The sequence below is a fragment of the Bos indicus x Bos taurus genome, chromosome 21 (assembly GCF_003369695.1).
Source record: "Bos indicus x Bos taurus breed Angus x Brahman F1 hybrid chromosome 21, Bos_hybrid_MaternalHap_v2.0, whole genome shotgun sequence".
Taxonomy (NCBI): domain Eukaryota; kingdom Metazoa; phylum Chordata; class Mammalia; order Artiodactyla; family Bovidae; genus Bos; species Bos indicus x Bos taurus.
In genome coordinates, this window is record NC_040096.1 from 56412353 (window position 1) to 56437620 (window position 25268).

General features: G+C 36.3%; 1 protein-coding gene across 2 annotated transcripts in view; it reads right to left on the bottom strand.

The window, feature by feature from the left end:
- Positions 1-17499: 17499 nt before the first annotated feature.
- TC2N (tandem C2 domains, nuclear) overlaps positions 17500-25268 on the bottom strand; it is a 44258-nt gene continuing 36489 nt past the window's right edge. For both annotated transcript variants that reach the window (XM_027521253.1, XM_027521254.1), the window contains exons 10-12: positions 24744-24858; positions 22319-22518; positions 17500-20114 (exon numbers count right to left, since the gene is read on the bottom strand). In XM_027521253.1, the coding sequence (XP_027377054.1) occupies positions 20004-20114; positions 22319-22518; positions 24744-24858 (426 nt within the window). In that variant the 3' untranslated portion in view covers positions 17500-20003. The remainder of the gene's footprint in view (positions 20115-22318; positions 22519-24743; positions 24859-25268) is intronic.

A 25268-nucleotide genomic window follows, 5' to 3' on the forward strand; every position in this document is an offset into this window, starting at 1 on the left:
TACTCCATTTCTTCTAAGGGATTCTGTATATTTTTTTAATAGGGTAAAATAAATGAAATCCTGGGTCACATGAACAGAAGTATAGCAGCTAGACTACAGAAGAGAATAATCTTTTTGCAAGTGCTGGTCAGATCACATTTGAATGTTTAATATAACTGCAAGCCATGAACAGTACAATTTTTTAATTTTATAAAATAAATTATTTCTGAGCTTTCTCCAAAAAAAGTTATACAGCACTGACAATATTCAGGCATCCAGGGCTCTAAATCCAAACTTGGGTTAGGGTTAAAAGAGGCAAGGTATGATGGTGAACTTTATGTGTCAACTTAGAAGGTATTTGTGGATAAGATTAACATTTAAATTGGTCAACTTTGGGTAAAGCAGATTGCCCTCCTTAATGTGGGTGTGCTTCACCAATACATTGAAGGCCTGAATAGAATGAAAAGACCAAGCTCTCCTGGCAAGAGGGAATTCTCCAGCAGTGTGACTTTAGACCTCATATGACCCTTGTCTGCTGGCCTTTGGAGTAGAACTGCATGGTCCACTCTCTTGGGGCTTGAGCCTGTCTGCCCACACTGCAGATTTCGGGTTTCCCAGCCTCCAAAATCATGAGAGCCAATTCCTTACAACTTATATGTGTGTGCATATGTATGTATGAATACACATTATTAAATATATGTTTATTATAAATTAATTTATGATAAATTATTATGAATATATATTTTATATATCCATATCTTATTGGTTCTTTTTCTCTAGAGAACCCTAAAACAGAAGATTTCCTGAGAAAATGAGTCTAAGCTGAGACACTTACAATACACAGAAATTAGGTAGGTGAGGTGGGAAAGAGGAAGGCACTGACTGAAGTGTTTCAGGCAAAGGAAAACAATATCAGCATAGCTCCAAAGGGTAAGAAAGTATATGACACCCACATACAAACCCCAAGACCTATGCTAATGATACTGGGTACTGAGATTTTATCAGAGTCTTTCTCTTATTCTGTATCCTGAGAAAAGGAGAAATAACTATTCCCAAGGAACATGGATTTACATATCATCAAATTACTTCCCTTTTTCTCAGGACAGACTATTTCAAGAGACTTCTGGCATGTAATTAATCTCTGTTAGTTAATGTTAACCCTTGTTATTTAACTTGAATCAATCTGGAAGATAACCAATCATTAATGGTCATTCTGTTACACAAAAGTCAGTAGAGCACTTCTTCCTACCACTTTCTCATAGACACGCAAGTGAGGCAGTATATAAATACATGTTGAAAAAATTAAGAGTTAAAAATTTAAATGACTGGCACACAGATTTAATTATAAAAAAGAAAAAATAGAAATAGTTTTCTCTGGAACCCATATATAATTGATATCCTGTGCATATAACTAATTTGAAAGCTACATTTACCTGGATTCAAGTCATTTATCTACATAAGATAAAACATTTCTCATGTGCTTATAATTTTTTTTAGGTATGAATATGAACTTCTTCAAATGGGAATGATTATACTTATGACCAATTGGCTTGGTGATGGTTAAGTGATGTTTTATTCCTAGTTTTTTCTCCATTTTTGGAAACAAGATCTTTGTATGTACTTTCTTCCTCATTACCACTCCACCTCTATGACAAAATTATTTGGAATTGTAGCAGATAAAGCCTTTTCCATAAATGTAATAAGCTTTCAGATGTTTTTTATAAGTATACTATCACAACTCTCCTCCTTCCAAGAATTTTTATTGATGGTTTCTGTAATTATGACCACATCCCAAAGAGAGTAAGCAGAAAAGTTAATCTCAGATTAAGTAAATCCTCTGCTATATATGCTAAACTGGTGATGATCACCCTGCAACGCTGGTTAATAATGTGGATGATAAAACACTTTCAGGTAACTCTCATCCCACGAAAGGGGTAAAGTCAGCACTGAGTAAAGGAATTGCTCTTTAAAATTTAGGTGACATTATGGGCATTTCTCTGGCGGTCCAGTGGTTAAGGCTCTGTGATTCCAGGGCAGGAGGCACAGGTTCAATCCCTGGTCAGGGAACTAAGATCCCACATGCCATGTGACATAGTCGAAAAAACAAACAAACAAACAAACAAAAAAACTTAGGTAATGTTATGAACTAATGTTTTCAAGAAACTCTACTTCTGAAACTTGTAGAAAACAGGGAGTCTCAGCAAATCTTTAAAACATAATACCAATGCAAGACTACATTTCTTTAGCTCTACACCATACTTGGCATGAAAAAGCTGTTTCTCATCATTTTCTTCCTAAGGGAGAAAAACGATAGAACACTTTCAGATAAGTAAACTAAGATGCCAGAAAGTATCAAAATGTACTTTTCACACTTTCAAACGACCCTGCAATGAAAACAGAAATCTTGCTAGAGAGAGTGAGACACATAAAGACAGAGACAGCTGTTTTATAACATTTCCCCTGTATCTTTGGAAAACATATCATTATTTGGAAACTCTGGGTTCCAGTCATCTAAATCCCAAACTGACATATCATTGGGATGCAGATTCACATGAGATTCACATGATGACCTGAGATATTCTCTGACTAGCCGAAGAGGAATTCTGCACTGATATATTCCTCTTACCTTCCTTGTGCTATGAAGTCTCCCAACAAAGTACAACATAAACCCTTTCCTTGCCTTCTAAATGATAGTGCCATATTTTCCTCCATATTTCATTTAGTGCTTAAAGATACTCCAGCTAAGGCAAAAAAAAAAAAAAAAAAGTTTCTTTAAAATGAAGAAAAGTATTTTTAAAAGGAGGAGGCAATTAACTATGTCAAATGCTATTGATAGAATAAAAACTGCAAACCTAGAGACTTCATTTATATATTACCAAACACATATTTACATATTATCAAAGAGTGTGGGGAATTTCTAAAACTGCACATTGGATAATCTGGGAGACATCATAAAATGTGATTATAACTTAGCAAGCTGAAACCTTATCAATTAAATAACTTATGTGACCAAAGACTATAAAATAGGTGGAGGTGATTAGAATGAATTACAGAAGAAGGAAAATTCAAAGAGGCAGAAAAAACCGTGTGAGGCTTAGACTCTATAGGAAAAAGACAGTATGGATATCAGACAGTAAGGATCTTCAGCAGTCTCCAGCTTGGGGCAGGATGTTAAACTGGCCACACCAAAGCCTGCAATATACCTCTGTCTACAATCTGCTTCCCTTTGCTTTGACTTCATGCTCTCCAAACAATTATCTGGCTCCTAAAATTCAATTCTCTAGGGGCCCTGACACAAAACAGAGGCTGACTGTGAAAGCAGACATAAATATTTCTGTCACTGGAAGGACTATCCTCACTTAATAAATTAATAAATGTACTACAGTTGTACATGAGACTTTGGAAAGTTTTGTTAACCAAGCCAACTCCTCTAACTTATTAGTGTTCTAAGAAAATGAAAATTCGAGCCTCACAAAACTGTGAGCCCAAATGCCACATGCAGAAACTTCACTCAGATGAAGCTGTCCTGAGCAGTCTTGGTCCTCCAAGTAATTTGGATCTCCCTTCTCAAACAGCCACGAAGTTTACCTACTATCTTATGGCAGGCAATAGCAATCACACCAGGTCCTGAATGGTTATTTCCACTTTTCAAAGAAATACTTTGAAACACTTAAATAAATGTTTTCCAAACGTGGCCCAAAGATCAAAAGATTAATATCTTCCAAGACTATGCTAAAGCCTTTGACTATGTAGATCACAACACACTGTGGAAAATTTTTAAAGAGATGGGAATAACCAGAATACTACCTGCCTCCTGAGAAACCTGTATGCATGCAGGTCACGAAGCAACAGTCAGACCCGGACACGGAACGGACTGGTTCCAAATTGGGAAAGGTTGTATGTCAAGGCTGTATATTGTCATCCTGTTTATTTAACTTATATGCAGAGTATATCACGTGAAATGCCAGGCTGCATGAAGCACAAGTTGGAATCAAGATTGCCAGGAGAAATATCAATAATCTCAGATATGCAGATGACATCATTCTTATGGCAGAAAGTGAAGAGGAATTAAAGATCCTCTTGATGAAAGTGAAAGAGGAGAGTGAAAATGCTGGCTTAAAACTCAAAATTCAAAAAATGAAGATCATGGCATCTAGTCCCATCACTTCATGGCAAATATATGGGGAAACAGTGGAAACAGTGATAGACTCTATTTTCTTGGGTTCCAAAATCATGCGGATGGTGACTGCAGCCATGAAATTTTTAAAAGACCCTTGCTTCTTGGAAGAAAATCTATGACAAACCTAGAAGCATATTAAAAAGCAGAGCCATTACTTTGCCTACAAAGGTGCATATTGTCAAACCTATGGTTTTCCCAGTAGTCATGTATGGATGTGAGAGCTGGACAATAAAAAAGGCTGAGTGCTGAAGAATTGATGTCTTTCAACTGTGGTGCTAGAGAAGACTCTGGAGAGTCCCTTGGACAGGAAGGAGATCAAACCAGTCAATCCTAAAGGGAATCAATCCTGAATATTCACTGGAAGGGCTCATACTGAAGCCCTCATGCTGGCCACCTGATGGAAAGAGCTAACTCATTAGAAAAGACCCCGATGCTGGGAAAGATTGAAGGCAGGAGGAGAAGGGATGACAGAGGATGAGATAGTTGGAGGGCATCACTGACTCAATGGACATGAGTTTGAGCAAACTCTGGGAGATAGTAAAGGACAGAGAATCCTGGCGTGCTGCAGTGCATGGGGTTGCAAAGAGTCGGACACATTGAACAACAAACATTTTTCTAAAAATATATTTTAAAACATATTTTAAAAACATTTTAAAATAAAATATGTGTACTTTATTTGCCTCATCCCTAGGCTATGAAAAATACTTACACAATAATTTAGGGTTGGCCAAAAAGTTCGGTTTTCCCATAAGATGGCTCGAGTAGCTCCTAGTTGTCTTTAACTTCATTCAAAACAATTTTGTTAGATTGTATTATGACAGCTGTTATATCAGTGTGCATTTTTTAAAAACTTATCAAAATTGTTGGGTTTTTGTGTAGCCATTTTAATATCGAAGATAGAAGGAAAAAAGCAACATTTTTAGCATATTATGCTTTATCATTTCAAGAAAGGCAAAAACACAACTGAAACGCAAAAAAAAGATTTGTGCAGTGTATGGAGAAGGTGCTGTGACTGATCAAAACACGTCAAAAGCAGAGTTTTATGCTGGAGATTTCTTGCTGAGATGTGCCACAGTCAGGTAGACCAGCTGAAGTTGATAGCAATCAAATCAAGACATGAACTGAGAACAATTAAATTATACCACATGTGAGACAGCCAACATACTCAAAATATCCAAATGAAAATCATTTGCACCAGCTTGGTTAGGTTCATTGCTTTGATATTTGGATTCCACATAAGTTAAGTGAAAAAAACCTTGTTGACTGTTTCCGCATGCAATTCTCTACTTAAATGTAAAGAAAATGTTCCATTAAAAAAAAAAATTGTGACAGGTGATGAAAAGTGGATACCATAAAATAATGTGGAATGGAAGAGACCGTGGGGGAAGCAAAATGAACCACCTCAGCCACATCAAAGGCTGGTCTTCATCCAATGAAGGTGATGTTGTGCATATGGTGAGACTGGAAGGGCGTACTCTATTATGAGCTCTTTCCTGAAAACCAAATGATTAATTCTAACAAGTACTGCTCCCAGTTAGACCAACTGAAATCAGCACTTGATGAAAAGCACCAGAATTGGTCAACAGAAAATGCATAATCTTCCATCAGGATGATGCATGACTACATGTTTCTTTGTGTGTGTATGTGGTCTGTCATGTCTGACTCTTTGCAACTCCATGGACTGTAGCCTGCCAGGCTCCTCTCTCCATGGAATTTTCAAGGCAAGAATACTGGAGTGGGTTGCCATTTCCTATTCCAGGGGATCTTCCCAGCCCAGCGATCGAACCCATGTCTATTACGTGTGTATCCTACATTGGCAGGTGGATTCTTTACCATTGCACCACCTGGGAAGCCCCACATATTGCTTTGATGACCAGGCAAAAGCTGTTACAGCTTAGCTGGGAAGTTCTGATTAATCTGCTGTATTCACCAGATAGTGCACCACTGGATTTCCATTTATTTCGGACTTTACAAAATTCTCTTAATGGAAAAAATTGCAGTTCCCTGGAAGAATATAAAAGGCACCTGGAACAGTTCTTTGCTCAAAAAGATAAAAAGTTTGGGGAAGCCAGAATTATGACATTGCCTGAAAATGGCAGAAGGTAGTGGAACAAAACAGTGACTATGCTGTTCAATAAAACTCTTGGTGAAAATGAAAAGTGTCTTTTATTTTTACTTAAAATCAAAGGAACTTTCTGGTCAACCCAATGTTAGTGAGGAACAAACACTTGAGAAATTTGAAAGGATAAATTACATTTTAATGTGTGACTTGCTTTAAGATGAAACTACATAGCCTAGGATTTGGCTATGACAACAAAGGCACAGGCAACAAAAGTAAAAATAGGCAAAATGGACCTTGTACAAATTACTTAATTTTGTGCATCAAAAGACAATATCAACAGAGTGAAAAGACAGCCCACAGAGTGGAAGGATATATTTACAAATCATATATCCGATCCTGGTATTGATATCTGGAATATATGGAGAACTCCTAAAACTCAACAAAAACAAAAAAACCCAACTCAAACAAGGACAAACGATTTGAATACACACATCTCCAAAAGTATACAAATAGCCAATAAGGACATGAAAAGGTGCTCAACATTACTAATCATTACAAATCAAACCTGAGTTTCCTGCATTGTAGACAGACTCTCTACCATCTGAGCTACCAGGGAAGTTCTACTAATCATTAGGGAAATGCAAATCAACAATAGAATGAGAGACTATCTCACACTGATTAGGATGGCTATCATCAAAACAAACAAACAAAAAACAAACACACACACACGCAAAACAGAAAAAAAAACCAATAAAACAGAAAATAACAAGTGAGGATGTGGAGAAATTGGAACACTTGCTGTTTCAGCCTGTAGATGGGATGTAAAGTGGTATAGCAACTACTGGAAAACAGTATGGTAGTTACTCAAAAAATTTAAAACAGAATTACCATATGATACAGTGATTCCAATTCTGAGTATATACAAAAAATAAAGCTGAGTTTCGAAGAGAATTTGCGCACTTATGCTTGCAGCAACATTATCCAAAATAGCTGAAATATAGCTATAGCTATGGACACCCAAGTGTCCATTTTTGGATGAAAAACAAAATATCACATATACATTCAATGAACTATTATTCAGCCTTAATAAAGAAAGAAATTCTGACATATTCTACCACATGGATGAACCCTGAGGGCTATAAGAAATGGTGTGTGCGTTCTCAGTCACGTCCAACTCCTTACGATCCCACAGACTATAGCCTGCCAGGCTCCTCTGTCCATGGGATTTTCCAGGCAAGAATACTGGAGTGGGTTGCCATTTCGTCCTCCATAAGTGAAATAATTCAGTCACAAAAAGACAAATGTTCTATGATTCTACTTACATGAGAGACCTGAAGCAGTCAAAAATCATAGGAACATAAAGTACAATGGTGGTTTCCAGAGGCTGGGGGAGGAAGGAATGGGGAGTTATGATTTTAATCCATCTTGGATTTTCCAAGATGGAGTTATGGAGATGGATGGTGGTGATGGCTGCAGAACATTATGAATATACTCCTGAAGTATACACTTAAAAATGGTTAAGATGGTAAGTTTTATATCTATTTTACCACAATTATAAAAAATGAAAAAAATCTACAAACTACATAGCTTAGGTATGTGTATGAATTTCACTATGATCCACCTACTTCAATAATTCTATAACAGGTATAACAAAATCATCTAGAGTTCCCCAAACACACCTCAAGATTCACAACCTGGATGCAAATTATTGCTGCTATGACTGTTAGTCATGAAGTGTGTCACACACCTCAGGTATTCCGGGGAAGAAAAAAAGTGAAAAACTATTATTTTGTTTCATATACCCAGGTAATACCATTAGGAAAAAAATTTTAACTCTCTCAGCATTCAGAAAGGAACCAGGAATACAAACCCCTAGAGCATTTATTATTTATCATCCACTGCAGAGATAGAATGCTAGACCCAGGGAACTGTATACTCTAAGCCAAAAAAACAATGACATTATTCCAAACATTTTCCTGTTTTGTTGTTTCTGCAACTTACTTTCTTCTGGACTAGGAAAGAGGAAGACTTTTCCCCTTTATTATTTCTTAAGCTTAGTGTTTTTCTGGATTGGGAAAAGAAATAAACTTGATTGTGATCAAATCTGTCATAATGTTTCCATCATTCTTCCATCTCCATTGGAATCATTTATTCCCCTTTCAAGAAAACAGATGTCATTTTTCTAATTCTGCAAGATAAAGGACATGTGTGTTGCATGCATGGACACATGCATACACACACACACACACACACACACACACACTTTAAAACAAATCCTACCACTTATTGTGACTTTCTTGACACCTGATACCACCATTTTCCTGAAAAACCCCACTAACTTAAGCCCACTCTTCCTTTTGCCTTGCCCATATGCTTCAAAAGAGTAAAAAGACATAAGGATAAAGAAAACATTTTTAGAAAAGACTCAACTACTTTTTCAATGTTCCAAAGAAACTGTGCTTAGTTAATAAATAATCTAGTTTTAACATTTTAAGAAAATATTTCTGATGCTTTTTTCCTTTCCTTCATCTTCCATTCTTAAAACACAAAAAATAATCAACCTATGTGACTACATCAGGGAGAGTGTAAGTACATTCACATACACACACAGAAAGAGAAAGGAAATGCAGAAAACTGAAATACTTTCTCTTTGGCCTTCCTAGACACTATAATTTCTTACAGTACAAAGATGTCCGTTGTACTTTTTGGCTAAAGTCAAAGTAGTTCAAGGAAAATAATACTTTCAAAATATACCTCTTTTGAGAAAAACTCTTAGAATATCAATATATTATGAACATGAGTATTTGAAGTAACCTACAACAGAAGGAAATTAAATAAGGACAATCAGTATTTGAAAGAGTCATAAGAAAGGAAGATCAGGAACAGATTTTCTGATCTTGTATTTGCTCATTCATTCATTGAAATTCATCAAATCTTACTCAGAAATAGTCTGTGTGTTCTGATATATTCACTATAAATTTTATGAGAGCAGTTTTTATTTATTAGATATATTCCCAGCATATAAAAATGAATGGCACAAGGTAGTTACCCAACAGTGGGAATTTACTCTAGAGGACCCTTCAGGTCTTATCTAGACACAATAGTCAATGATTTTATTATCACTGACCAAACCAGTTTTCATATTTTCTATGAAGTAAGCAAAAACTGAGCATGAGTTTTGGTTAACAGTAGAGATGCAGAAGAGAAGGAAGGAAGAAGGAAAGAGGAAGGAAAGGAGAAGAGGGAAGGATAGTGTAAGAATTTTACACACATTTTTCTGAAGGAAGTCTAAATTACGACAAGGTGTTTTATGTAAAAAGTGTATAGTATTAGGAAGAATACAGTATTAGGCATTTTGCTAAGAGATCACTGTGCAACTACATCATAGTAAGAAAATCTTATTCACCTTTCTTTTCCCCAGGATGAATATCTGTGAGGATGAGTCCTTTGTTTTGAGATGTATATAGGGTTAGGTTTACTTCTCTCACAGCCTCTTCTCTGAATTCCTTTCTTAAATTCTATCAGAAAAGGTCTCCAAACTTCTCGTTCTGTCCTTCCAGTATTAGAACTGTTACCCAAACAATCCTCTACTCATCTTCTTTTCTACTAAAGTTTTATGAATCCTGTTTAGGCTGGCAAATAAATAGGTTATTTACATCTAAAAGGAAAATTTCAAAGCTGGACACAATCTAAGTATCCTTCCTATTTTATTCAGGAACCAAACTTAACCACTTTCCTGCAAAAAAAAAAAAAAAAAGGTTTTAAATAAACTAGTACAATATTTGTGCTTCATAATGACACACAGTAAGCTGTTAACATGCAACAATAAAGTAAAATCTGATGACTACTCAGCAACCCATGAAATTTAGCATCAATTATGGCATGCTGCAGTCCATGGGGTTGCAAAGAAACAGACATGACTTAGCAATGGAACAACGATGTTATAAATACTGCTCAGAATTTCAGAAAAAATTTTTCCAGACCTATTTTTCCTAAGCTGTAACTCAGTGTGAAGGTATGTTTCTTTTTTCTATAATTAAGAATACATCAACAAATTTTAAAAGTAAATGTACTAATAATGTATGATCCAACATTATTTCCTTCAGGGAGAAGATATTGGCCTTCAGCTATCATTTATGAGCAATATAATATGACTCAGTGTGTTCATTCATCTTTTTCTGTTTATTCACTGCTATATCCCTGGAACCCCAAATGCTGACTATCAGCTAAATGAATGAATAAACAATATTTACTATATATATCCATTATGTGCCAGGTACTGCACTAGCCTCAGGAAAGAAACAATAAACAGGACCCTGCTTTCATGGAAATTGCAATGTAGAAGAGATCTTAAACAAAAATTTCACAATTTTTAACCATAACTATGATAAAAGCTATAAAGGAAAATTATATAAGAAAATAGGATCTAACATTGCCTAAGATATAATAAAAGACTTTTCTGAGGAATAGACACTTAAGCTAGCACCTGAAAAACAATAGAATTTGGCAAAGGGAAGAGTAAAGAGTAAAACTATGCCACAGGGATGAGACAACATGTGCAAAGATACTGAGGAAGCTAGGCATGTACTGTCCTCCAGGAACAGAAACGGATCCACGCAAATAGTTTAAGATCAGGCTGGAATACAAAGCAGAGCTTGGATTATGCATGACCTTGTAGGATTTGGGGCTTCACATCAACAGCAATAGGAACTAAGGAGTGACAACCATATTTACATGTTAAAAAATAACACTCTGCCTTCTTAGGGCTTCCTGGTGGCTTAGTGGTAAAGAATCTGCCTGCCAGTGCAAGAGACAAGGGTTCCATCCCTGGTCCGGGAGGAGTCCATATGCCCCAGAGCAACTACGCCCATGTGACACAAATATTGAACATGTGCTCTAGAGCCCGGGAGCCGCAACTACTGAGCCCACGTGCCACAACTACTGAAGCCCGCATGCCCCAGAGCCTGTGCTCCGCAACAACGGAAGCCACCACAATGAGAAGCACGCTCACGGCAACTAGAGAGTAGTTCCTGCTCACCGCAGCTAGAAAAAGCCCAAGCAGCAGTGAAGACCCAGCACAGCCAAAAACAAATAAATAAAATTATATATATAATATTAACTGTATAATATATAAATAATTTCTTAAAGGAAGGAAATAGGCCACTTTAGAGAGGCCTGAAGTGTAGGTGGTCTAACATACTATGTTGAGAAACGAATGCTTGTACTCACTAACTACACTTAAGTTCTTAACAATTGCTTGGGAATTTGTTGGGATTGTTTTCCACCAGATACAACACTTGTTAAGCAAGCAGAAATGAAGGTTATGGTTGGAAATGAATAACCAAGTGAGAGAAGGAAAGTGAAGAAAAATAAAAATTCCTGTGGTTATGAAAACTGAGCTTCTGGGAATCGTTATGGGCCCCAAGTAGATTCATTCACAGTAGTATGCCCTGAGGCAAACAAAGGGACCTGGAGAGACAGATCTACACCAGGAGTATGCACTGTTCTTGCTTTATATAATGTCTCCATAGGCTCCTTCATCAGAACAGAAACTTGACTTCCATTGTCAAGCATGCACCAAGGAGCCTGAATGATGATAGGAGTTATCCACTAGAGAGGCTCAAGGAATAGAAGAGAATAGGCATAGTAAAAGAAATGAGATCCCTGAAAAGCAGAGGGTTGGATTCAGAATTCATAAGAAAGAATTGACTTCCTAATACAATGGAGAATAGATATGACTAAAAATAAGTTTGTGGATGTGACAATGGGATAGTGAAGGAATGCCTGACACTTTTGTGAAGTATGAAACAAGATCTTCTACTACTAAGAGTAAAGAAAGGAGTAGGTGAGTTGAAGATTAGAAGAGGGTGGAAGCAAGTATAAACTGTTTTTCAAAGTGAGTCAGCTGATCAAAAAAATGAACTAAGATTGCTAGTTTGGCAGAGTCAGTGATCATGAATTCACATTGCTGCCAATCTGCCTGGTTTTGTGTGTTTCAGATAAAAGATTTACCAAGCCTTTCCTAATTTCTTCAGCTGTATTTAATTAATTCTTTTTTTAAACTTTAAATATTTTTCTTTTTTTAGGAAAATTGCTTTACAATGTTGTGTTGTTCTGCTGTACAACACTACCAATCAGTCATAACTACATGTATATCCCCTCCCTGTTGAGCCTCCCTCCCACCCCCACTCCATCCCAGTCATTACAGAGTGCCAGGCGGGGCTCCCTGTGTTATATAGCAGCTTCCCACTAGGTATCTATTTTACACATGGTATTGTATATATGTCAATGCTACTTTCTCAATTCTTTATTTAAGCCTCTAAACATTTTGTCCATATTTAAATCCTGCTTCTTATTACAATTCTGCATTATACTGTTTTATTTCCCTAATTAAATATTAAACCCCAGAGTAAAGAGTGATGGACTATTCATTTTTTTATCCCTGAAAGGACTTAAAACAGTTCTTTGCATGAAATGCCATATAGACATTTTTTGTACTGAATTATGAAATATATAAAATGGCTCATTTTAAAATTTAGTTTTTAATTTTAGTCCATGCATTGTATAATCAAGAAAGATTGACAATCTAGAAATTAAACTAAAAGACAACTTAAAACCACAGTCAACCAAATTTATCTGTTAAAATCAATCTAGTTCTTTGATTAAGGACTGCTGCTGCTAAGTCGCTTCAGTCGTGTCCGACCCTGTGTGACCCCATAGACGGCAGCCCACCAGGCTCCCCCGTCCCTGGGATTCTCCAGGCAAGAACACTGGAGTGGGTTGCCATTTCCCTCTCCAATGCATGAAAGTGAAAAAACAAAGTGAAGTCGCTCAGTCGTGTCCGACTCCCAGCCACCCCATGGACTGCAGCCCACCGGGCCCCTCCGTCCATGGGATTTTCTAGGCATGAGTACTGGAGTGGGGTGCCATTGCCAAGTTTATTTTATCCTCCTACCTCAGAAACTAAAGAATGGTGACCCAGAAAAAAAATTCCACAGCATGAGAAAATGAAAATCATCATATTCTAAAAGACATATCTCAGTCATAGATTTATCCCAGCATGGAATCAGATATCTTTTTTAACTGTTTGAGAGGACATACAGACCTTTCTTTCTAGACATCTACTGCTATTACCGCTTCCCTGATGGCTCAGATGGTAAAGTGTCTGCCTGCAATGTGGGAGACCTGGGTTCAATCCCTGGGTTGGGAAGATCCCCTGGAGAAGGAAATGGAAACCCACTAAAGTACTCTTGCCTGGAAAATTCATGGACCGAGGAGCCTGGTAGGCTACAGTCCATGGGGTTGCAGAGAGTTGGACACGACTGAGCGACTTCACTTTTACTTTCTTTTACTGCTATTATCAGAGTCCTATGTTTTAATATAGTTATATAATTGAAGTTAGTTACCAGTTTTAATAAAATGTCATTATTTTAGATACCAGACTTTTATACATGAAAGTTAAGAAATCTGTAAATCCTAAATTAAAATTTTTTCCACTAGAAAATCACTGATAATGTAGGCAGCATTCATCTTCAGACAATCTATCACCCATAAAATATAATCTAATTTTATACAGGGCTTAGCAGCTAAAGCTGAAACTCCAGTACTTTGGCCACCTCACGCAAAGAGTTGACTCATTGGAAAAGACTCTGATGCTGGGAGGGATTGGGGGCAGGAGGAGAAGGGGACGACAGAGGATGAGATGGCTGGATGGCATCACTGACTTGATGGACGTGAGTCTGAGTGAACTCTGGGAGTTGGTGATGGACAGGGAGGCCTGGCGTGCTGCGATTCATGGGGTTGCAAAGAGTCGGACACGACTGAGCAACTGATCTGATCTGATCTAGCAGCTAAACAATAACAAAATTTCACAGGGCTACATTTTGTGTGTGTGTGTATATGTGTGTGCTCAGTTGTGTCTGACTCTGTGATCCCCTGGACTGTAGCCTACCAGGCTGCTCTGTCCATGGGATTTCCCAGGCAAGAATACTGGAGTGGGTTGCTATTTCCTTCTTCAAGGGATCTTCCCAACTCAGGGATCAAACCCATGTCTCTTGCATGTATCTCCTGCATTGCCAGGCAGATTCTTTACCACTGCATCACCTGGAAAGCCCAAGGCTACGTTCAGTTCAGTTCAGTTGCCCAGTTGTGTCTGACTCTGCAACCCCATAAATGTAGCATGCCAGGCCTCCCTGTCTATCACCAACTCCTGGAGTTTACTCAAACTCATGTCCATCGAGTCGGTGATGCCATCGAGCCATCTCATCCTCTGACGTCCCCTTCTCCTCCTGCCCCCAATCCCTCCCAGCATCAGGGTCTTTCCCAATGAGTCAACTCTTTGCATGAGGTGGCCAAAGTATTGGATTAACTACTACAGGCTATATTAACTCTTGTAAATAAACAAACAGAAACCTCAGTAAGATTGAATTGGGAGACCAGAAGGGGGAGCTCCCATGCCCTGCAATGTGACCAAAGCCCAACAGTAAGCAGAGACTCCTCTTCTTTCCTGGCAAGAACTCAACCAATGAAAAGCCATGGACTCTGTTTACAGCAGCCCTCTCAACTTCCTTTTCCTCTCTATAACATAAAATGTTTTCCTTCACTGGCAGGTGGGACTTAGACTTGAGTTTCCATGGTAGCTGGCCACAAATTGCAATCTTCTGCTGTTCCCAAATAAATTCATCTTTTCTAGAGAAATATCTGACAGTTTTGAATAAAAAATGCTTCCTGTCATATAGGTAAACAAAGGATGTTGCCATCAAGCTGCTCCTGACAGTGAACCCTGAGGAAACTCAGGATGGAGACAAATGGGGCTGCCCCTGCTGGCAAGCCCTCAGTGGCTGCAACCACCCACAACGGTGCACCCTGAGGGAACTCAGGATGGGAAACCAAGGACACTGGCTCTTGATAGCTAAGGTGCACATCAAAGAAATGATTTTCAATGAGCCCTGGTTCTTGCATCTTCCCATATATAGAAAAGTGCTAAATTCCTTAAGATATCCAGTTTTCTTTAATTCATCTTTTGATGTTCCCACTACCTTGTTGTAAGAACCCCTATATATCCTGGCTCCTCCCTTACATTTTCAGGGCAGAGTGATCTGAGAGGCTATCTTCTAGGCTTGAAGTCCTTGGAAAACAGCTGAATAAAACAGAATTCTCAACTTTCAGGCTGTGTGGTTTTTTTTGTTTGTTTGTTTTCTTTTCAGTCAGCACAGTGTATTTATTTCAGGTCAACACTCTAACACCTTTTTAAATCTTAAATCTGTATTTCAAAATGGACAGGTACTTCATATATATCCTTTTCATAATTATTTTCTTGATATTTCAGACAAAATGTCAAGCATTTGATATTTATTTTTGAACAAGAATTACAACTAATGCACTAAAAGAACACTAGTAGGTACCTGCCATAGTTAATTTTATGTGTCAGCTTGACTGGCCAGGGTGCCCAGATTAAATATCATTTCTGGGTGTGTCTGTGAGGGTATTTCTGGATGAGATTAGTACTTGTATCAGTGTGGGTGGGCATCTTTTAATCTGTTGAGCGCCAGAAAAGAACAAAAGGCAGAGGAAAGATGAATTTGCCTTTTTTTTTTTTTTCCCGCTTCACTGAGCTGTTCTTATCTCATCTTCTCTTGACTTCAGACTGGGATTTATACTATTGGTGCCTCTGGTTCTCAAGCTTTTGGACTCAGACTGAATTAGACCATTGGTTTTCCTGGGTCTCCAGCTTGGGGCAGATTGTGGGATTTCTCAGTTTCCATAAACATACGTGAATTCCTCATAATTAAAAGAAAATTTGTATCTCCCTCCTTTCTTATCTATCTCCTACTGATTCCATTTCTCTGGAACCCTAATACAGCTGACTCTTGAACAACACAGGTTTGAACTGTACAAGTCCACTTATATGCAGATTTTTTTCAGTAAGTACATGAGGCAGACAAGCTCTGCCCCAGGCTAGTGGGTGGGCTCAGAGCTAACCAGGTCCACTGAGGCTGGGCTTGAGTAATCCGAGCATGGACCTTGCTGAGATGCACAACCTCTCATCAGAGTATTTTGTACCTTTCCTAGACACAGTGCCAAGGCAGGCAGAGATGTGGCCAGGTTCTAAATGAAGACAGCCTCTCTTAACTCCCTGTATCCACTGTCCATATCCAAAATGATACTCCACCAAATTTTTAAAAAGATAAACATTGTTCAGTTTATTTAGACTAAATCTGAAATGAAGAATTCTCTCCCCCTGGACTTGACACTGCTGGGGTTTTCCTGAACCTAAGTCCCAGTTTTGATATTTACTAACCAGATAACTGGGCTTCCCAGGTGGTGCTAGTGGTAAAGATCTACCTGCTAATGCAGGAGATAAAAGAGACCAGGTTTGATCCCTGGGTCAGGAAGATCCCCTGGAGGAGGGCATGGCAACCCACTTCAGTATTCTTGCCTGGAGAATCCCAAGGACACAGAAGTCTGGCAGACTACAGTCCTTAGGGTCACAAAGAGTCGGACACAACTGAAACGACTTGACACACATGCACAGTATAACATAATGCAAGGTTAGTTGAACCTATGAATTCAGAACCACAGAGGGACAAATGTAAAGTTATACTCAGATTTTCAACTGCATTGGGATACCCTTAATCCCTGTGTTGTTCAAGGGTCAACTGTAAACATTCTCACAACTAATGTAAATACAGACTTTTATCTGGAACTTCCCTCAATGTAACCTACCAAATACCAAAAGTAAATATATATTTTTGAAATATCCATTACTGCCATAATATAAAAAGTTGATATTTATTGTAAATTTCTGAAATCCTTCATAAACCAACCATTATTTGATTAAACAAACAGTGGAAATTTTTGTTGGGAAATATAGTTTTTGTACATTAGTATCAGAGAAATTCACATAACTGTATTCAAACAAAAGACCAGTTTAGGTTATTTTCAGACCATGACTACATAACTTACGTTTAAAATCCCACTGGTTCCCTCTGAACTGATATACTTCAGCGGTAAGTTCTCTAGTTCTGCTAAAAAAATAATCATAGAAAACCAAACAAAAGCCAAAAAATGAAGTTATATTTCAATACGGACTGCAGCTATTTAATTGTATTAACCTGAAAACTTATAAATAAATGAACTGTTAGAGATTAGCACTGTGCAAGCTGTTAGCTATCAATGTGAACTCTCCCTGCTTTTCTCGGTTGCCCAGCATCATTTTAGTTCCCTCTCATTTATAAGTGGGTAAAGGTAAAAAATGCCAAGTAAGTACAAAGAGAAGTGATTTTTTGCATAGTATTTAAATTTTTATTACAAGTTTCTAATGTTTTTTCTCATGAGTAGCTATTAATACAACAGTGTATTTCTTTTTCTATTTCTAGGTAAAGCTTCAAGGAAACAGTAAGAACATCTCCTAGTCAGTACTACTTTATTTGAAAAAGGCTTAAGTAAACACTAATTAAAATATTTGGGATCTTAGTTGGGTCAAACACTTCTCTAACTGAAGTCCTTAAAATACAAAGATTTTCTTTTAATTTTTTTATTTACCTAGGATTCTAAGACACACAAGAAACCAAGACGTTGTATCTTTCCTTCAAATTATACACTACACACATATTCAAAATATTGATAATTAAAATAATTAGAAGTTTCATTAAATACATGACTACTTGTAATAAATTTAGGAATTGAAAGCATTACTAGTACACAAAAAAATTGCTAAAATAAAATTCTAGATTTTTAAAAAACAATACAGTCTGTTACTTATCTAAAAGACAATGATACATTTACTTCTTTCTTAACTATTCAAATGGTTGTATTTGCAGAGAATTTTTAGGGCAGTGACACTACTCTGCGTGAAATTAGAGTGGTGGATACATGTCATTTGTGTATTTGTCAAACTCATAGAATGTACAACATAAAGAGTGAACCCTAATATAAACTATGGACTTTGGGTGATGATATGTCAATGAAGGTTCAGTGATTTTAAGAAATATACCACTATAGTGCAAGGTGTTGATAGCAAGGAAAGCTGTGTAAATGTGGGGGTAGAGGGTATATGAGAACTCTCTGTACCTTCCTCTCAATTTTGCTGTGAATCTAAAACTGCTCTAAAAAAATAAAGTCTATTTTTTTTAATTGTTTTAAATGACTGCCATGTGTCTTAAAGACTCAAAACACCTCCTCTCAAGGTGATTTCTCTTGAAAGTCCATGAGTACTCACCAATATGCCATTTTTCACAAATCTAAAAAAAAATTATTTCAAAAAGCAGAGTGTCAGAGAGTACCTGTCAACACCTCCAGTATACCGTAACTCTAGAAGCAGAAGCAAAGGGCATGTCAACTATGCATGTTTTGTAGCTTGAGGAGGTGGTACTCAGGAAAAGGGGAATTAGTGTTTATTTGGGAAATCTTAACTGATGCTGGGAAAGATTGAAGGTGGAAGGAGAAGGGGACGACAGAGGATGAGATGGTTGGATGGCATCACCTACTCAATGGACATGAGTTTGGGAGTTGGTGATGGACAGGGAGGCCTGGCGTGCTGCAGTCCAGGGGGTTGCAAAGAGTCGAACACAACTGAGCGACTGAACTGAACTGAACTGAATGAGATATACAGAACAAGAATTAGAAAAAAAAAAAAAAAGAAAGGGCATGCTTAAATTACAGCAAAGTATACTTCTGACCTAAAATATCACTATTTATCTGTTGGCATGTGTGGGACAAGGTAAGAGAGAAAAAAATAGAAGATGAATCACTTAGACTACCCATTAGCAAAAATAAAGTCATATTTTCCAAGATCAGGAATGGTATCACTGATTTCTCCAAATGTGTTTTTTTGATCACAGCTTGTCTGACCAACTAAATTGAAATTATCCCTACATATTGAGTTGTAGTGAGTACCGGAGAAAAACTGTAACAGAAAATATGTATTTGCTACATAATGTTATCATGTATGGTCAGTTTTAAAACATAGGAAAATATTCTAATGTTGTGGATTATAGAACAAGTAATTTATATTTAAAAAACTAAAAACAAATAAGTGATTATCATAAAATATTGAATTTGTTATTTAAGTTCAATTAATTCTGCTAATTAGGATGGGCTATATGGATGATAACCTTACAGAAAAATGTGTGTACACTGAATTTCCAATTAAACTTCAACCTTATGGTGTTTTCATTTATTCTATTCTTGCCAAAATGTAGTTTTCTATGTCTGAGATTTCTTAGAGATAAATAGCTTATAAAGCGGCAATGTGACAACTTATGGGTAAATAATGATAAACATAGGCCACAAAGTTTCCCCAAATAAGAAGAGTTGAAGTGGTTCAATTTATTTTTGCTTTCTGAGGGAAAATATGTAGCAAGGAGTTAAAACAGTAGAGTTAAGCTATAATCAATAATGACTAGCACTGAAACAGTGGCAGTCTTCTATATGTCCACTTGTACTAACAGAGACTTGATATATTGGATTTTTAATATCTATGTAAAGCTTTAAAATACTCATAACTATTATACAGCAGTAACTATCTATGACTGATATTCCTACTGACTTTATAATTTATTTAGTTGCCCTACTGTCTAAAACATTTCCTTTACTTTGGGTATCTGATATAATTCATCCCATTTTTTACCAAGTTTAATTTTCTATTAGATCCATTATATTACTGTAATATGGCCTCCATAAATAAATGTACTGATTTGTTTCTTTAAATTGGTAGCAAATTAAAATCATAAGTCCTCGAAAAGAATGCCAAGTTCGTCACCAAATTAATGTGCGGCGTCTTCAAGATGGATTTAATTTGTGCCACTTAACAACAACCTTTTCTGGATGTGTGACTGTCTCTTTCCACTGGCTCACTGCTTCAGTGTTATTACTGTCTTCACTTATCCAAATCTGTAAAGGAATAGTATAGTCATTTAACTTAACACAATAATGGTAACTGAGTTCATACAACTGATTACTCTCACTAACGAAAGACAATTGGAAGTTTGGGTTACCTATTTTCAACTAAACATATTTCCATTTTTCCAAAAGTTTGTCTCTTTGAAACTTAAATTTTAAAACACTTAATCTAGTCACTGAAGACTATTTTATATCACTCAATTCAATTTAAAAATTCAATGTGAGATATTACAGAATCATTTCCTCCAAAACAGTTTTTAGTATCCTTTCTTAGGCAATTAACCTAGAAGCTCAACTTAAGACTGATCCCAACCACTTAAAAACATTTTTGTAAATACTAATTGAGACTAATTATAATTTAAATTGATTGGTGTGTGCTAAGTTGCTTCAGTCGTATCCAACTCTTTTCGACCCTATGGATTGTAGCCCACCAGGCTCTTCTGTCCATGGGATTCTCCAGGCAAGAACGCTGGAGTGGGTTGCCAGGCCCTTCTCCAGGGGATCTTCCTGACCCAGAGACTGAACCTGCATCTCTGACATCTCCTGCACTGGCAGGCAGTTTTTTCACCACTAGCGCCACCTGGGAAGCTGCAAATTGATTGGTAAGGAATGTGTATTTTAAGTACCTTTATATTAAATACAACTGTAATTTTAATTGAAATCTAATAAATCTAATCTAAATGAAATCATTCTTGATCCATAACTTTCAATAAACCTATCACTTATGTAACTTTAGATAGCATATGTGAGTGAACTTGGAAAAACTGTAAAGCATTATGCAAATATAAGTTATCACATTATATGTTATGTATCATGGAGGCAAGGTGAACAAGGAAACAAACTTGAATTCTCAACTCAGCCATAGCACTAACAAATGATGTTACTTTGGAGTTAACTTCTTTGAAACTCGGTTTCTAATTCTTCTAAATAAATAAATTGGAGCAGGTCACTTCAAAAGGTTTGTTTTTCAAACTTTTCTCTTTTAATTTCTTGGTCTGAAGAACTTTCCTTCAAATAAAATCATATAAAGAATCCCAATATATAAAACATAACAGGAAAGTGCTTTGGCTAATAGACGAGTGGGAGATCTTGTTTCCACATGTGGCTACCTGACCAGGGTGGCTCCCTGAGGCTCCCAGAGGAGCCAGAGGGAACAGATAACCAACAGGAACCTTTCCAGAGTTATTCTTAACTACAATCTCAACTGAGAAAGCGGCATCACCAAAAAACATTATTCTGAAAATTGTCAGGTAAATCTCCTATTCCTTTCATACATGGTAGTTGAGACTTAATGATACAGGAAAACTTTACAGGCCCCATGACTTTGAAAAGTATGCTAGTTATACTAATTCTTGAGTTCAAACTCTTTTCCAAATAAGAATAAATGGAGAACAACAAAAATGTAATATTTTTCACAAACATTTTAGGTAGAATATATGAAGTCAGTTAATATCAATCTTTGAAAATTCACATATAATTTGAAGATTCATGTAAAGCGCTAACAACATCTTGCTGTCAAACAGAAGCTTTTAAAACTAATAATACAGATTTTGGAATTTAAATGTGAGTCAAACAATTGTAATTAGGATAAAAAATAATATACACCTAATACAATGTACCCAATAAGAGAAAAAAAGAACTACAAAAGGAAACAAGTTCCATAGGATTGGCAAGTAAGTAAGTGTTATGCAGTCTTATAAAAATTGCCAAGAATTTTAAAATAGGTTAATCCAGATAACAATATTGACTAAATAATATCACAACCACTGTTAAGATCAATGTTTTCTAGGAATTCAGCTTTACCACAATGGAGCTAATAGCATACAACCATTAAAATGAACATGACACAATAAAGCAAGCGTTAAGAAATCTGATTCAAATACTTAAGTTTCCTCTTTCACAAGGAGAGTATTGAAAAACTCAGGGAAAAAAACTCATTTTAAAAATCCTGGTTGCTCAGAAATTAAAACTATTTTTGTATTAAAGCCAAAAGTCTGACAATATTTGATTTTTGCAGTAAATTTTCTTCCTGCAAACTTTTTTTACAGTAAATGTTTTTTTGAGTTTTGCATTGAATTTAACTTTTGATTTCACTCTATTCAGCCTCAGTTTTAACCTATTTTTTTGTTAACCAACTGTTTAAATGCTACTGTTTAAGTGCAAGGAAAGAATATGAGATAAAACTGCCTACTAACCTGTCCCACAAAGTGTCTTCTTCCTACAGAGCTTCGACTATAAAGCTTAATGAGAAAAATAATTTCTTTTTCACTCTGTATAAGTGGAAAAATCATAGTCTCTCCCCACTTTACTCTTCCATTGGAGGCCTTCAGTAAGCGTGTCTTCTTCTTATAAATCAACTCTCCTGAGCTAAACATTGCCACTTTCACAAAAAAACCTAAAGAATAAGAAATTTTGATAAATAAAATTTTAAATGTCATATAGAGATATAATCCATATATTTGTCATAAAATAACAAAATAAGTACTTTTAAAGATCTGATGAGTTACTACCATTAAGAGAAAACTTCTCTAGTAAACTACAATTACTATTGTAATTTACAAATAACTACTGTCACCTAAATGAATCTAATCTTCCTCTACTGCCATTAAAGACTGGAATTGTAGGCATAAATAACAATCAGCAGTAAAGGAGTACACACTGAAAAGGATTATACAAAAGAGAAGTGCCAACTCCTTGGAGAGCTAAAGGAATTATTTCACAATTTATATAAGTAAAATTATTTGCTGAGACTCCAGAAATTAAACACCTGCCCACTAGAGAAAATCTATTCTTTAAGTAAATTTGAGATGTAGAGCTTCCAGTAATGGTAAAATAGCTTATACAAACCCACTTCTCATAGATTATGATTATAAACTGGGGAAAATATTAAAAACAATTGTTCAAGACACTAAACACAGACCAGAAACAGAAAGAAACTATAGGGGTGTCACCTCTTAAAAGATGGGAAGCACACTAAGTAAAATTCGGGTTTATACAGCATTCATCTAAGGCTGCCCCCCAATCTGACATACAGTGCTTACAGCTCAAGCAGAAAGTGCAGTCTGACTAATTCGAGAAGTGATGGTATAGAGATGGGGCTGCCAGACAACAAGAAAGTGAAGAGTTTAGGAGGCAGCCACAAAGTGAGAATTGAGGCTGACCAATATTTATAAAATGGAGATCACTGATAATCCTGATTACCATTAGCCGTTTTGATTAAAGGAAGACACATGTTAATGTATTAAACTGCACTGTTTTTTCCTTGTTTCCTAGACTTAACCTTTTACGGTCCTGGTAATTTAACTTACTCTTTTAATGCCAAGTTGGACTTTACTTATTTTTTATTTTATGATTTTTCCATTTACCTACATAAATAATGGTAGTCTATAGCTATTTTTTGTGTATGCTATCCTTTCCGTTTTGATGTCAAGAATATGCTAACCTCATAAACCATCTTTTTTTCGTTCTGTGGAACAGCTCATATAGAAAAGGAATTACACGTTCCTTGAAAGTTTAGTAGAATCTGCCAGTAAAATCATCTTGGCCCCTGTTTCTGTTAGAGGCAGTTCTTAAAGTGCTTTTACATAGTTACAGTATTGTTCTATTCAGACTCTTCCCTCTTCTGGAGTGAATTCCAACATTTTTTTTCTTAGAAAATCATTTATTTTATATAGCTATTCAAATGAACTGGTATCATTATAAATGGTGTTATCTTATTTTTGAATCTCTTATGAATTTAAAATTATATCCTCTTCCTTGTTCATGTTTTCTTTTATTTTTTGCTTGATCCAGCCTTCTATAGGTTTATCTATTTTAATATTCTTTCCAAAAGAACAATCTTTTGGTTTTATTAATTTTGTGAGGTTTTTGTTTTCTCCATATTTATCAACTCCAACTTTAGCTTTAATTTCTATTTCTAACTTCCTTTGTGTTTGCTGTTGTTTTCCTAGTTTCTTGAATTGTGCTCAACTATATTAATTTTCAATCTTTGTAGTTACAGTAGACATCATTGCTTCTGCCTACCTCCAGATATTTTCTTTTCTTCTAGTAGGAATAAGGAACACTTTTACCCCCACTCTTAGCCCTTTAGGTAGGACTGACCTCAAACCTCCCACTCTAGGAGTAGCCATGTGAACCAGGGCTAGACAACCAAAATGTCAGAAACTCTGAATATACTCAAAGGCACAAGGTGAGAAAGTGTTTTAAGGTTTGTGTTTTTTCAAGATTTTCAAGGTGTGAGTTAGTTTTTTAAAATTAAGTTTTGAGTTAGCAGAGTATCCAAAAAAGGGCATAGACCTAGAGAGAGGATACACCATCTAGGCTGGTGAAACATACCTGACAGTCCTCTGGACACTCAACCTATATTAACTAATGAGATAAATAAAGAATAGCATCAAATGCAAGAAGGTCACAATTGGATAAGAATCAAGAGAGGAGTGGGTTAACACAATGGCTAAAATTTGAAATCCAATAAAGTAATTTTAAGTTGAAAGGTAAGTATATAAGTTAAATAATAAAAATAACTAAGATTATAATCTTCACTGTAAGAAATGTAGGAAAAATCTATCTGTTATAAATATTTTCTGAAGATTTCACTTTAAACCACTTTGACATACTTACTCAAAGTTAGGGGTGTTGATGAACTTGGAAGGTACTGTGCCTCAAGAATTTGTAACTGAATTCTGCTATTCACTGCTTGAAAACAAGTCCCTAGTTCAAGTTCTGCGTGGCAAACCTGCATATTAAAAAAGTGTTATTTGGTAATTAAGAATAAAGTTTGGGGATATTTCAAAATTCAAAAACAAAGAGCTAAGGCTAGACATTCCCAGGTGGCGCTAGTGGTAAAGAACCTGCCTGCCAACCTAGAGACACGAGTTCAATCCCTGGGTTGGAAGATCCCCTGGAGGAAGGGATGGCAACCCACTCCAGTATTCTTGCCTGGAGAATCCCCTGGATAGAGGAGCCTGGCAGGCTATAGTCCATAAGGTCACAAAAAGTTGGATACGACTGAAATGACTCAGCATGAACACATGCTCTTTACTGTCATACAAAGCTAAGTGTTAAAAGAGAATGCTAAATGTCATGAAGTCTGTCAGTATAAAGTACTTACTGACTTTCATAAATTCTGATAATGTAAATTTCACA